Raw genomic sequence first — 15,842 nt, 5'->3', positions numbered from 1 at the left:
CAAAGAAAACAGCAGTCCTTGTATGTCTTTCCATAACATTTTTGGAATGCTTTGTCTGTTCCGTGTTCATATGCTTCCTGTTTTAGACTTCAAAGGCCTTCAAGTGTTTGTTTGTTTGTGGTTATTTTCTACTAACTGTCTACTTCATTTGCTACTGTAGCTGTTACTTTGTTTGTGTTTTAAACTGGAACCTGGTCCCAGATCTGTTTATGCGAATTTGCCAAATAATGACCATTATATAGGAGTTGGCTATACAGCACAGACAGATCTGGGACCAGGCTAGAACTTAGTAGCCGATGTAGTTCCATTCAATCTCCTACTTTGTCTAGTCTCCATTCTCACCCCCCTTCTCCCTCTCTCTTTATTTCTCTCTCTCCTCTCCTCTTCTCCAGGCACTTCCTCTTCAAGACAGGCACTGGCACGACCCCTCTGTTCAGCACGGCTACTCCAGGCTACACCATGGCAACGGGCTCCGTCTACTCGCCGCCCACACGGCCCCTACCCAGAAACACCCTCTCCCGCTCCGCCTTCAAGTTCAAGAAGTCCTCCAAGTACTGCTCCTGGAGATGCACTGCTCTCAGCGCCGTGGGACTGTCCGTCCTGCTGTCTGTCCTGCTCTGCTATTGCATAGGTAGGATAGTACTGCTACAGTGTATGCACCTACACACACACTCACTCTGTAGTGGATACCTTATACAGATGTAGGATCTTAATTTGAACACTTTTTTGATACTGCAAATTTTCCTGAATGCAGACGAGCTACACGATTGACATAAATTCACTGAAAACCGACACTAACACGTGGTTACATTAACAGTATTGCACTTTTCATGTAGCCTTTTTCAATCAAAATGATGGACTAAATGTAAAAATCCTGTTGCTGTAGGATTATTTTGCTGCGACAATACGGGTCAAATTAACATATGTACAGTTGAAGTCGGAAGTTTACATACACCTCAGCCAAATACATTAAAACTCAGTTTTTCACAATTCCTGACATTTAATCCTAGTAAAAATTCCCTGTCTTAGGTCAGTTCGGATCACCACTTTATTTTAAGAATGTGAAATGTCAGAATAATAGTAGTGATTTATTTCAGCTTTTAATTCTTTCATCACATTCCCAGTGGGTCAGAAGTTTACATACACTCAATTTGTATTTGGTAGCATTGCCTTTAAATTGTTTAACTTGGGTCAACTTGGGTAGCCTTCCACAAGCTTCCCACAATAAGTTGGGTGAATTTTGGCCCATTCCTCCTGACAGAGCTGGTGTAACTGAGTCAGGTTTGTAGGCCTCCTTACTCGCACACGCTTTTTCAGTTCTGCCCACAATTTTTTTATAGGATTGAGGTCAGGGCTTTGTGATGGCCACTCTAATACCTTGACTTTGTTGTCCTTAAGCCATTTTGCCACAACTTTGGAAGTATGCTTGGGGTCATTGTCCATTTGGAAGACCCATTTGCGACCAAGCTTTAACTTCCTGACTGATGTCTTGAGATGGTTGCTTCAATATATCCACATCATTTTACTACCTCATGTTGCCATCTATTTTGTGAAGTGCACCACAACATCAGACCAGAGGACATTTCTCCAAAAAGTGCCATCTTTGTCCCCATATGCAGTTGCAAAACGTAGTCTGGCTTTTTTATGGTGGTTTTAGAGAAGTGGCTCCTTCCTTGCTGAGCGGCCTTTCAGGTTATGTCGATATAGGACTCATTTTACTGTGGCTATAGATACTTTTGTACCCGTTTCCTCCAGCATCTTCACAAGGTGCTTTGCTGTTGTTCTGGGATTGATTTGCACTTTTTACGTTCATTTGTACGTTCATCTCCAGGAGACAGAACGTGTCTCCTTCCTGAGCGGTATGACGGCTGCGTGGTCCCATGGTGGTTATACTTGCGTACTATTGCTTGTACAGATGAATGTGGTACCTTCATGTGTTTGTAAATTGCTCCCAAGGATGAACCAGACTTGAGGAGGTCTTGGCTGATTTCTTTTGAATTTCCCATGATGTCAATCAAAGAGGCACTGCGTTTGAAGGTAGGCCTTGAAATACATCCACAGGTACACCTCCAATTGACTCAAATTATGTCAATTAGCCTATCAGAAGCTTCTAATGCCATGAAATAATTTTCTGGAATTTTCCAAGCTGTTTAAAGGCACAGTCAACTTAGTGACCCACTGGAATTGTGATACAGTGAAATAATCTGTCTGTAAACAATTGTTGGAGAAATTACTTGTGTCATGCACAAAGTAGATGTCCTAACCGACTTGCCAAAACTATAAAAAACTGGAAATTCGTGGAGTTGTTTTAATGACTCCAACCTAAGTGTATGTAAACTTCCGACTTCAACTGTAGGTAACCGTTGGATCAGCTGTGAAAGTAAATTGGGTAACCATTCAGTAGTCATCGCACACTGTAAGGTTACCTCAGGTGACAAACTCCAATGTTTTAAAACCACACACCCCCCAAATCTAGCATCTACCACATGAAACGGGTACATAAGGTTCAGACAAAGCAGTAACCAACCACAGCTGTCTATCGCTGAGGCCCCAGGGCTCTTCCGCTTTGCTTTAGTTTACATTCCTTCGACAGCGCTGTAAATGCCAATCTGATAGTGATAGCATTTCCTATCAATGACATTGGACACATGCTCAGCCTTAAACAAGCACAGTGATTGCTCAGCCTTTGATTATAAACCCTGAATAGTTTCAGTTTCCAGCTGGCGCGGAGGAGTATTGTTGACACACACACACACACACATGCGCGCAGGAGTGTGTTGCCAAAGTACCCCGATGCCTCTATCCAGTTGTTGTGACTAGCTGTGATAGATAGCAAATGCCACAGCTATTGCTCATAGAGAATGTGTGTGTGTGTTTGCGTGTGTGTGTGTGTGTGTGTGAGAGAGAGATCTGATTGTATTAGTATTCACCATGCACATTCAGCTATAGCGGGAAGGAACTCTCTTCCCCCTCATCCACTCTGTTGGATCTCTGCTGTAGAGAGAGACAAATCACATGTTGTTTATCACAGGATTCATAAACAACAGCTGTAGGCTAACAGTGAAATGCTCACTTACAGGCCCTTCTCAACAATGTAGAGAGAAATCAAATAGAGAAATAATAGGAAGTTAAACACATGATAACACAGGTAATAATAAATACACAATGAGTAATGATAACTTGACTACACACTGGGCACCAGTACTGAGTGGATGTGCAGGGGTACGAGGTCATTGAGGTAGATGTGTATGTACATAACTACACTGGGCACCAGTACTGAGTGGATGTGCAGGGGTACGAGGTCATTGAGGTAGATGTGTATGTACATAACTACACTGAGCACCAGTACTGAGTGGATGTGCAGGGGTACGAGCTCATTGAGGTAGATGTGTATGTACATAACTACACTGGGCAGCAGTACTGAGTGGATGTGCAGGGGTACGAGGTCATTGAGGTAGATGTGTATGTACATAACTACACTGGGCACCAGTACTGAGTGGATCTGCAGGGGTACGAGGACATTGAGGTAGATGTGTATGTACATAACTACACTGGGCAGCAGTACTGAGTGGATGTGCAGGGGTACGAGGTCATTGAGGTAGATGTGTATGTACATAACTACACTGGGCACCAGTACTGAGTGGATGTGCAGGGGTACGAGGTCATTGAGGTAGATGTGTATGTACATAACTACACTGAGCACCAGTACTGAGTGGATGTGCAGGGGTACGAGCTCATTGAGGTAGATGTGTATGTACATAACTACACTGGGCAGCAGTACTGAGTGGATGTGCAGGGGTACGAGCTCATTGAGGTAGATGTGTATGTACATAACTACACTGGGCACCAGTACTGAGTGGATGTGCAGGGGTACGAGAACATTGAGGTAGATGTGTATGTACATAACTACACTGGGCAGCAGTACTGAGTGGATGTGCAGGGGTACGAGGACATTGAGGTAGATGTGTATGTACATAACTACACTGGGCAGCAGTACTGAGTGGATGTGCAGGTGTACGAGGTCATTGAGGTAGATGTGTATGTACATAACTACACTGGGCACCAGTACTGAGTGGATGTGCAGGGGTACGAGCTCATTGAGGTAGATGTGTATGTACATAACTACACTGGGCAGCAGTACTGAGTGGATGTGCAGGGGTACGAGGTCATTGAGGTAGATGTGTATGTACATAACTACACTGGGCACCAGTACTGAGTGGATGTGCAGGGGTACGAGGACATTGAGGTAGATGTGTATGTACATAACTACACTGGGCACCAGTACTGAGTGGATGTGCAGGGGTACGAGGTCATTGAGGTAGATGTGTATGTACATAACTACACTGGGCACCAGTACTGAGTGGATGTGCAGGGGTACGAGGTCATTGAGGTAGATGTGTATGTACATAACTATACTGGGCAGCAGTACTGAGTGGATGTGCAGGGGTACGAGGACATTGAGGTAGATGTGTATGTACATAACTACACTGGGCACCAGTACTGAGTGGATGTGCAGGGGTACGAGGACATTGAGGTAGATGTGTATGTACATAACTACACTGGGCAGCAGTACTGAGTGGATGTGCAGGGGTACGAGATCATTGAAGTAGATGTGTATGTACATAACTAGGAATAAAGTGACAGATAGTAAATAGTAGCTGCAGCGTATGTGATGAGTAACAAAAAAAGTTAATGCAGAAAGGGCCAATGCAGATAGTCTGGGTAGCTATTTAACTATTTAGCAGTCGTATGGCTTGGGGGTAGAAGCTGTTCAGGGACATGGTTGGTTCCAGACTTGGTGCATCGATACCGCTTGCCGAGGGAGAGAGAAATGGAGGGAAATTAATCATGTTGATTCAGACACACCTGCAAACAATAGACCTGTATTTTTGTGTAGTAGCTAGATAACTGGACTCTCTCTCTTTCGCCTGCAGACACACACACACACACACACACACAGTGGGTAGGAACAGTAAGCCCAGTTGACCGTTTGTAGTGGTCAGTCCAGACTGATGGATCTAGCCCCGCAGCTGTCCAGAACAGAACAAGAAGCCCTCACACCTCAGTGTGGACTATAGAGCTGTGAGGCTTAGAGACCGACTAGATGGACGCTACCATGTTATCTGTCTGCTGTCCACTTAGCAGCACTTGAGCAGTACTCCCCCTCTGTCAATACAGCGGCTAATGGGCCTCTGGGCCTGTCCGTCACTCAGATAGGGTGAGGGAGGACACACACTTGCACACACACACACACACATATTCACACATACATAAGTGCATGCAGTGCTCTCTCTTTCTTCCACACACGTATTATGCTCGCAGTACACACACACATACATACACTAGGACTCACAGAATACAAACCCTTTGCCTCCACATCCGCTATTCTGAACCGCCAGTGATTCCCATAACCTCATCCTCACCAAGGAAGATACATTATTAATATGTCATGCTGCCCAGTAGGCTTGAAAGGAAGGAAGAAAGACCCCGAATGACCTGTTCAGTGCAGCGACAACAACACGTTCTCTTCCGACCAGAAAGCTAATGATGGAATCCAACCCAGCAGGAAATGGTTGCTGTGTCAGTGGGGTGTCAGCGGGCTGTGTATGTGTGTGTCCGTGCGTGCAGTGGCGTGCATACACACTCCGCCCCAGCGCCAATCATTCCAACATTTATGTCCCGACCAGAACCACAGTAGGGCGCCTCGCCAACCAAAGCTAAGTTATGGTAAAATATGGAGAGCTAATCTCTACAGCTCCCTGTAGGGGACAATCATTACCATCCACCCTCAGATTGAGTTTCTCTGTAGCCTTTTAACTGAATACGTTGGTGGAGAAGGACACTGTTGTCTTTCTACAAACCTCATTATGTGTTTCTGTAGTGATGGAGAAACACACATGCTTACTCAGTGATCACCTCATACGGAGTCAGTCCTGATAATGACGTGAAAGACCCTTAATGAAGAATTCATGAGACCATGAAGACAGTTATGAGGAGATTTGCGACACACACACACTAACACACACAAACTTTACAACACACACACACACTCATACTAACTTTAAAAACACACACCTAACACACACTAACTTTAAAACACACAAACACTAACACACACTAACTTTAAAACACACAAACACTAACACAAACTAACTTTAAAACACACAAACACACTTAAAGATGAACTCTCTAACTTGTGTATAATTTCAGCCAGTAGTTTTGAAAGTCGTGCTCACGAGCCTAAAGTGTACTACGTCATCCAATTATGTGCGATATGTTACGAATTTTGCAATTTGTATGATATATTACAAGTTACATTTGTGCAATATGTTAGGAATTTGTTGTGCTTAAGATCCCAGAGTGCATCTTTAATTTGACTAATTTAATTCAAGAATGTTCTAATATTTCATGGCTCAACTTTATGGCCCGATAATGAAAGCTTTTGGACGCACACGCACACACACACGCACACACAGACACACGCACACACACACACACACACGCACACACGCACACACACGCACACACACGCACACACACACACACACACACACAGACACACACACACACACGCACACACGCACACACACACACACGCACACACACACGCACCCTCACACACACACACACACACACACACCCTCACACACACACACAAACAACAATGACTTTCCTGTCACCAAATGCTGGTTGCTTTAAGGTTGAGGGGGACCGTTGCTTTAAGGTTGAGGGGGACCAATAGACAGTATAAAGATCGTACTTTTTGGAGAAATGTCCTCTGGTCTGATGAAACCAAAGTAGAACTGTTTGGCCATAATGACCATCGTTATGTTTGGAGGAAAAAGGGGGAGGCTTGTAAGCCGAAGAACACCATCCCAACTGTGAAGCATGGGTGTGGCAGCATCATGTTGTGGGGGTGCTTTGCTGCAGGAGGGACTGGTGCACTTCACAAAATAGATGGCATCATGAGGTAGGAAAGTGATGTGGATACAGTGGTGCAAAAAAGTATTTAGTCAGCCACCAATTGTGCAAGTTCTCCCAACTAAAAAGCTGAGAGAGGCCTGTAATTTTCATCATAGGTACACTTCAACTATGACAGACAAAATGAGGGAATAAAATCCAGAAAATCACATTGTAGGATTTTTTTAATGAATTTATTTGCAAATTATGGACGCGGCTGGGGATGCCGTCTGGGCCTGCAGCCTTGCGAGGGTTAACACGTTTAAATGTTTTACTCACGACGGCTGCAGTGAAGGAGAGTCCACAGGTTTTGGTAGCGGGCCGTGTCAGTGGCACTGTATTGTCCTCAAAGCAGGCAAAGAAGTTGTTTAGTCTGTCTGGGAGCAAGACATCCTGGTCCGCGACAAGGCTGGTTTTCTTTTTGTAATCCGTGATTGACTGTAGACCCTACCACATACCTCTTGTGTCTGAGCCGTTGAATTGCGACTCTACTTTGTCTCTATACTGACGCTTAGCTTGTTTGATTGCCTTGCGGAGGGAATAGCTGTTTGTATTCGGTCATGTTTCCGGTCACCTTGCCCTGGTTAAAAGCAGTGGTTCGTGCTTTCAGTTTCGCTCAAATGCTGCCATCAATCCACGGTTTCTGGTTTGGGAATGTTTTAATAGTTGCTGTGGGTACAACATCGCTGATGCACTTGCTAATAAACTCACTCACCGAATCAGTGTTGTTGTTTGACGCAGTGCGGAACATATCCCAATCCACGTGATCGAAGCAGTCTTGAAGCGTGGAATCAGATTGGTCGGACCAGCGTTGAACAGACCTGAGCGTGGGAGCTTCCTGTTTTAGTCTCTGTCTATAGGCTGGGTGCAACAAAATGGAGTTGTGGTCAGCTTTTCCAAAGGGAGGGCAGGGGAGGGCCTTTAATGCGTCGCGAAAGTTAGAATAACAATGATCCAGGGTTTTACCAGGATTTTCACATTCTTAAAATAAAGTGGTGATCCTAACTGACCTAAGACAGGGAATTTTTTACTAGGATTAAATGTCAGGAACTGGGAAAAACTGAGTTTAAATGTATTTGGCTGAGGTGTAGGTAAACTGTATATAGTGCACTGCTTTTGACCAGGGCCCAATGTCGTGCACTATGTAGGGGGATTTTTCTTATCTCTATATGAACGTGCTTTCACGTCTTTCTCCATCTCTCTATAATTCTCTAACACTATATTTCTCCATCTCCCTCCCTCCCTCCCTCCCTCTCCATCCCTCCCTCCCTCCCTCTCTCTCTCTCTCTCTCTCTCTCTCTCTCTCTCTCTCTCTCTCTCTCTCTCTCTCTCTCTCTCTCTCTCTCTCTCTCTCTCTCTCACTCTCGCTCTACATCTCTCTCACACTCTCCCCATTCCTCTCTGCCAACCTGCTCTTAATTTTTGAATACCCCACTTGGATGGATGGAGAGGGTCGATGGTAGATAGGCCAACACACACACACACACACACACACACACACACACACACACACACGTATTACGCCCATCCCTTTGTTATACAGTGCTACTGTAGGTGAAGGGATGTTTGGGGTTAACACCTCAGACTTTGGAGATGCCAAATATATAGTAAGGGTCTTGTTCTGAACACTTTTCTTCTCCCACTTCTCTCTATCCTCTCTCTCTCTTTCTCTCTCTCTCTCTCGCTCTCGCTCTCTCGCTCTCTCTCTCTGCCTCTCTTTCTCCCTCTCTCTCTCGATCTCTCTCTCTCTCATTTTTTTTCTTGTTCTGAACACTTTCCACCCCTCCTCTCTCTCTCTCTCTCATCCCTCTCTCTCTCTCCCCCCTTTTCTCACTCTCTCTTTCTATCTTTCTCCCCCCACTTTCTGAAAACACTCTCATCCTCCCCAGCCACCCATAAATACTTTGCGTTGCTTTCCACATGTACAGAGGAACACTTTCATACACATTAGACATACAAAGAGACCTGGGAGGAAATAAATCACGTTTACTGGTTATGTCATCAGTTGTGTAACTGGAAGATGGGGGAGAAATGCATGACTTCTTCCTATCATGGCCTACTTTTAAATTCAACATTTAGATGCTCAACTATTTTAAGCAAGGAGTGAGTGCCTATTTCTTGCTCTGTTTCACGTTTGTTCTTTATTTCTCACTGACTAGGAAAGTTCATTGTTGTATGTTTGTTTATCAAATAATCATTTGATCGTGTTCAAATATTTTACTGGGCTGTGTTGCTTTGGGGATACTTTATTTTCGGGTGAAAAACAAATTCAGGACTGACAACAACAGAAATGCATGAAGAGTGCAAAAAGAGCAGAGAAAAGGAGGACAGCAACACAGTGTGCTTCAAACACTGAGAATGGACCAATCACAACTGGGTATGATTTGTGAAAAGTGTGGAAATCAATAGTGGCCTTGAACCACCCTGGAGAAGTTGACATGATTGTTGTTGTTGTGGTTTTGGTTGTGGTTGTTGTTGTTGTTGGGGTTTTGTTTTGGTTGTTGTTGTTGTTGTGGTTTTGATTGTGTTTGTTTGAGAGTGTAAGGAACATGGCCGAGGGACGAGCGGTTGATAACAAATAAAGCAGACCAACACACACACGCATGCACGCACACACACACACACACACACGTACAGATAACCATATCTGTGTGTGAGTGTGTCTGTGCACGTGTGTGTGCCAACCCCCACCTGTCTCTCCCTCACACTATCCTTATCTCCCATTCAGTCTGCTCTATCTTCACCTGGGGCCGTGTAGACCCATCTGCTACAACACACAGAACACACACCCCAACAAAAACAGGTACACACACACACACACACCCCAACAAAAACAGGTACACACACACCCCAACAAAAACAGGTACACACACACCCCAACAAAAACAGGTACACACACACCCCAACAAAAACAGGTACACACATACACCCCAACAAAAACAGGTACACACACACCCCAACAAAAACAGGTACACACACACCCCAACAAAAACAGGTACACACACACCCCAACAAAAACAGGTACACACACACCCCAACAAAAACAGGTACACACACACACACCCCAACAAAAACAGGTACACACACACACACCCCAACAAAAACAGGTACACACACACCCCAACAAAAACAGGTATACACACACACCCCAACAAAAACAGGTACACACATACACCCCAACAAAACAGGTACACACACACACACACCCCAACAAAAACAGGTACACACACACACACCCCAACAAAAACAGGTATACACACACCCCAACAAAAACAGGTATACACACACACCCCAACAAAAACAGGTATACACATACACCCCAACAAAACAGGTACACACACACACACACCCCACCAAAAACAGGTACACACACACACACCCCAACAAAAACAGGTACACACACACCCCAACAAAAACAGGTACACACATACACCCCAACAAAACAGGTACACACACACACACACCCCAACAAAAACAGGTACACACACACACACACCCCAACAAAAACAGGTACACACATACACCCCAACAAAACAGGTACACACATACACCCCAACAAAACAGGTACACACACACCCCAACAAAAACAGGTACACACACACCCCAACAAAAACAGGTACACACATACACCCCAACAAAACAGGTACACACACACACACACCCCAACAAAAACAGGTACACACACACACACACCCCAACAAAAACAGGTACACACATACACCCCAACAAAACAGGTACACACATACACCCCAACAAAACAGGTACACACACACCCCAACAAAAACAGGTACACACACACCCCAACAAAAACAGGTACACACATACACCCCAACAAAACAGGTACACACACACACACACCCCAACAAAAACAGGTACACACACACACACACCCCAACAAAAACAGGTACACACACACCCCAACAAAAACAGGTACACACACACACACACCCCAACAAAAACAGGTACACACACACCCCAACAAAAACAGGTACACACACACACCCCAACAAAAACAGGTACACACACACCCCAACAAAAACAGGTACACACACACACACACCCCAACAAAAACAGGTACACACACACACACCCCAACAAAAACAGGTACACACACACCCCAACAAAAACAGGTATACACACACACCCCAACAAAAACAGGTACACACATACACCCCAACAAAACAGGTACACACACACACACACCCCAACAAAAACAGGTACACACACACACACCCCAACAAAAACAGGTATACACACACCCCAACAAAAACAGGTATACACACACACACCCCAACAAAAACAGGTATACACACACACCCCAACAAAAACAGGTACACACATACACCCCAACAAAACAGGTACACACACACACACACCCCACCAAAAACAGGTACACACACACACACCCCAACAAAAACAGGTACACACACACCCCAACAAAAACAGGTACACACATACACCCCAACAAAACAGGTACACACACACACACACCCCAACAAAAACAGGTACACACACACACACACCCCAACAAAAACAGGTACACACATACACCCCAACAAAACAGGTACACACATACACCCCAACAAAACAGGTACACACACACCCCAACAAAAACAGGTACACACACACCCCAACAAAAACAGGTACACACATACACCCCAATAAAACAGGTACACACACACACACACCCCAACAAAAACAGGTACACACACACCCCAACAAAAACAGGTACACACATACACCCCAACAAAACAGGTACACACACACACACACCCCAACAAAAACAGGTACACACACACACACACCCCAACAAAAACAGGTACACACACACACACACCCCAACAAAAACAGGTACACACACACACACACCCCAACAAAAACAGGTACACACACACCCCAACAAAACAGGTACACACACACCCCAACAAAAACAGGTACACACACACCCCAACAAAAACAGGTATACACACACCCCAACAAAAACAGGTACACACACACCCCAACAAAAACAGGTATACACACACCCCAACAAAAACAGGTACACACACACCCCAACAAAACAGGTACACACACACCCCAACAAAACAGGTACACACATACACCCCAACAAAAACAGGTACACACATACACCCCAACAAAAACAGGTATACACACACCCCAACAAAAACAGGTACACACACACCCCAACAAAACAGGTACACACACACCCCAACAAAAACAGGTACACACACACACATGCTTTTCTCCAGCGGAAAAAAACGGGCAAAATCTCAATGGGCTCTTCTCCCGGTGTAGCCGTGCGCACCGTTAACAAATCTCCCATCTCTCCAGAGTTTTGGGAAGAATTCTCCCGTCTGATTTCTCATTCATAGAATTCCGGTCCTGGAAATCATTCCGGAATCATCCGGAAAACACTGACATCCCCATATTTCCCCTGTTTTGGATGCATTAGACTGAAACCTTGGTTAGATGGATAGAAAAATCCAGAATGATATTACAACTGACATGCAACAGTAGACTTGTATTTCTGGGGGTGGATTTGCATCCATTTTGCACAGATTTTGTACAGATATGTGAACTATCATTAGTGAAGTAATGGCATTCTGTATTACATTTGGAAAGCAAAATGAATGAACGTGTAGACGGATGCCTAATGGTTGTCTTTCAAATGAAAGTGCTGCTAAATGAGACCTCCACCAGCCTCGTGACTTCCTCTCAGTCTGAAAAGGTTGACCTTTCAACAAATAGAAATGCTTTGAAGACTCCAATATCCATCCACGTCCACACCTGTCTCTCTTTGTCCGTCTGGTTTTCCAATGCTTCCCTTGCTCTCGATCTATCTCTATATGCCTTCTCTCTCCCCCTCTCTCGCTCTCAGAGGCCCAGAGACTGGTGTTTGATTCAAGCTCGAAGGGTTTTGATGATGTTTTGGCGAACCTAGCTCAGAGATGGATATCTCAACATTGTTTAACGGTTTTCTCGTGGTTGTGTAAAGGTTGTCTGAGGGCCTCCCAGCATGCTCCACTCTGGCAGCACTTGGTGTCGATCCGCCAACTTTTCTCCCATGACCCTCTGGTCCTGCCAACCGCAGGAGGCCTTCCCCAGCACCACACCACTCTAATTTAATGAGAGAGAGAGAGAGAGAGAGAGAGAGAGAGAGAGAGCGAGAGAGAGAGAAGGCTTGGTTGAAACTGTGGGGGACTCTGGTTGAAAACACTCTGGCCCAATGCTAGAGGATTCCCTCAGCTTACCCTACACATTCTCCCTCTTCTCTCTACCCCTCTGTTTCCCCTCACTCTCTCTACCTCTCTCTCTCTCCACCATTTGACCTCTCTGTCCCTTACCCTCCTTCTCTCTCGCTTCCATTCCCTCCAGCTATAATGTCTAGATATCCTACAACCAGCAAACACACACACAAATACACACACGTATACAGAACACACATACTCCCCACCACACAGCCAGTATACACCAACATCCCCTACTTTTATAGTGATTTATAGGTGGTTGTGAGTGTGTGTTCAGGTAGAAAACCACAGGGGTCTGTGTGCACGACTAAACTCCCCTCATTAGAGCTAGAGTGTGCAGCCAGGCAGGCTTATTACTCACACAGGACACACACACACTGACACGTGTGTGTGTGTGTGTGTGTGTGTGTGTGTGTGTGTGTGTGTGTGTGCGTGTGCGTGTGTGCGTGCGTGCGTGCGTGCGTGCTGTTGGTACTAAACAGTCATTCTCACCAGACTTACTACTGGCCCTCCAGTACTCTCTGAGTCACAGTCCTCAGGCCTCCATCATGTCTGGCTCCTACTAAAGCCCTCGGCAGCCATGACAGCTCCAGACGGCGCTGAAACAGTGTTAAAAACTAGAAACTGGCTCATCTCGCGTGTCTCCTCACTTTTAGTGTGGCTTCTCGCAGAAGCACTCAGAGAGAGAGCGAAATGGAGAGGAGGGGGGAGAGAGAGGGAAGGAGAGAGAAAGGTGTGGGATTGAATTATATCCAGCCAGAGGGCCGTCTTGATGTTAACGCGCTAAACTGCGTGGCTCCATCTCTCCAGCTCCCTCCCTCCATCTCTCTCTCCTCTCAGGGCCGAGGTTAGCATATTGGATTTTTCAAACAACAATACCTGCTCTTATTTTGACAGATTATCTTTCTACAACTCCCAACTCACCTCCTACACCCACACACAGATTCAGATATATACACACCCTGAAGGGTCCGGCCAATCCGAGAGCTTGTTAGGACCCAAACCATAATCGATGGAGGGATGTTTCTCCTGTTGTCTTTTTATCTGATAGAGTTCGATGAGGCATCCTATCTCTGACTCGCTGCTAGGTAATCTGTCTTTATGGTGTGTGTGTGTGTGTGTGTGTGTGTGTGTGTGTGTGTGTGTGTGTGTGTGTGTGTGTGTGTGTGTGTGTGTGTGTGTGTGTGTGTGTATGCGTGTGTATGCGTGTGTATGCGTGTGTATGCGTGTGTATGCGTGCGTGCATGTTGTTGAGCCCTCGACCACTGAGAGTAACAAGTCTTTTCTCTCTCTCTCCCCCTATTGTAGCCATGCATCTGTTTGGTCTGAACTGGCAGATGCAGGAGACAGAGGGCTACACCTTTGAGAACGGTCAGGGGAAGTCAGACACCACACCCAACACCATCACCGCACTGTCTGCTGATAACGGTAAGGAGGCTAGAACACACAAACACCGACCGACTCATTGGGCCCTGTGTGCATAGTGGCCAGAGGCTTTAAGTCCCAGTATTAGAAGAGAGGGCAGTGATCTGACCACATAGTAACACAGTGTTTAACCACACTGACAAGGTTATACTGTACCTCTCACACTTGACATAGTCATTTACAGAAGTTCTTATCCAGAGCAACTTACAGGAGCTATTAGGGTTAAGTGCCTTGCTCAAGAGCACAGTGACAGATTTTTCAACTATTCTGCTTGGGGGTTTGAACTAGCAACTTTTTGGCTCTTTACCGATAGGCTACCTGCCACCCTATAGCTCTTTCTTTTTTTTATACCCCATTTTTTTTCTCCCCAATTTTGTGTTATCCAATTGGTAGTTACAGTCTTGTCTCATCGCAGTCTTGTCTCATCGGGAGAGGCAAAGGTCGAGAGCCATGCGTCCTCCGAAACACAATCCAACCAAGCCGCACTGCTTCTTGACACAATGCCCGCTTAACCTGGAAGCCAGCCGCACCAATGTGCAACACCATACACCTGGTGACCGTGTCAGCGTGCACTGCGCCCGGCCCGCCACAGGAGTCTCTAGTGCACGATGGGACAAGGACGTCCCTGCCGGCCAAACCCTCCCCTAACCTGGACGACGCTGGGCCAATGGTGCTCCATGGGCCTCCCGGTCGCGACCGGCTGCGACAGAGCCTGGACTCGAACCCAACTCTAGTGGCACAGTGCCTTAGACCACTGCACCACTCAGGAGGCCCTTATAGCTCTTTCTTTTAGTGCTGTTTTTGTGGCGGCTGTGTAGGTGAGCTTGTGTCTGTATGGAGAAACCCAAGGAGAATGCATAGTCAGTGGGATAAACCCCCTCTCACATCTGCGTTAAGCCTGTTCTGATTTATTCACTAAACATTGCACTTAGCTTTCTCCTAGAGAAAGAGCCTCCTAAAGTGTGAATGTCCTCAGATTGCTTTGTGTAAAGATAGTGTTTTGAAGACTCTACCCACACACACACACACGCTCACACACACACACCCTGCCATCATTCATCCAGGCCCATTATCCAGAGGCATAGCCCAGCCACCAGCCAAATGGTGCGTGTATGTGTGTGTGCGCGTGTGTGAAGACTACCAGCCGGGTCACACTCCCACTGAACACCTCATAATGCAGTCACTCTATCAAACTCTATTTGCCACTGA

The 15,842-nt window shown here is 45.8% G+C and overlaps 1 protein-coding gene across 21 annotated transcripts in view; it reads left to right on the top strand.

The window, feature by feature from the left end:
- Positions 1-15,842, top strand: part of LOC110533185 (teneurin-3) — a 411,381-nt gene that overhangs the window by 271,136 nt on the left and 124,403 nt on the right. For all 21 annotated transcript variants that reach the window (XM_036933615.2, XM_036933616.2, XM_090187570.1 and 18 more), the window contains 2 exons: positions 393-631; positions 14,517-14,636. In XM_036933615.2, coding sequence (XP_036789510.1) covers positions 393-631; positions 14,517-14,636 — 359 coding nt within the window. The remainder of the gene's footprint in view (positions 1-392; positions 632-14,516; positions 14,637-15,842) is intronic.

Source organism: Oncorhynchus mykiss, chromosome 10 (genome assembly GCF_057628025.1).
Source record: "Oncorhynchus mykiss isolate SJ-2025 chromosome 10, ASM5762802v1, whole genome shotgun sequence".
NCBI lineage: Eukaryota > Metazoa > Chordata > Actinopteri > Salmoniformes > Salmonidae > Oncorhynchus > Oncorhynchus mykiss.
Note: the sequence above shows the minus strand (reverse complement) of the source record. Positions and strands in the feature narration are given on the sequence as shown.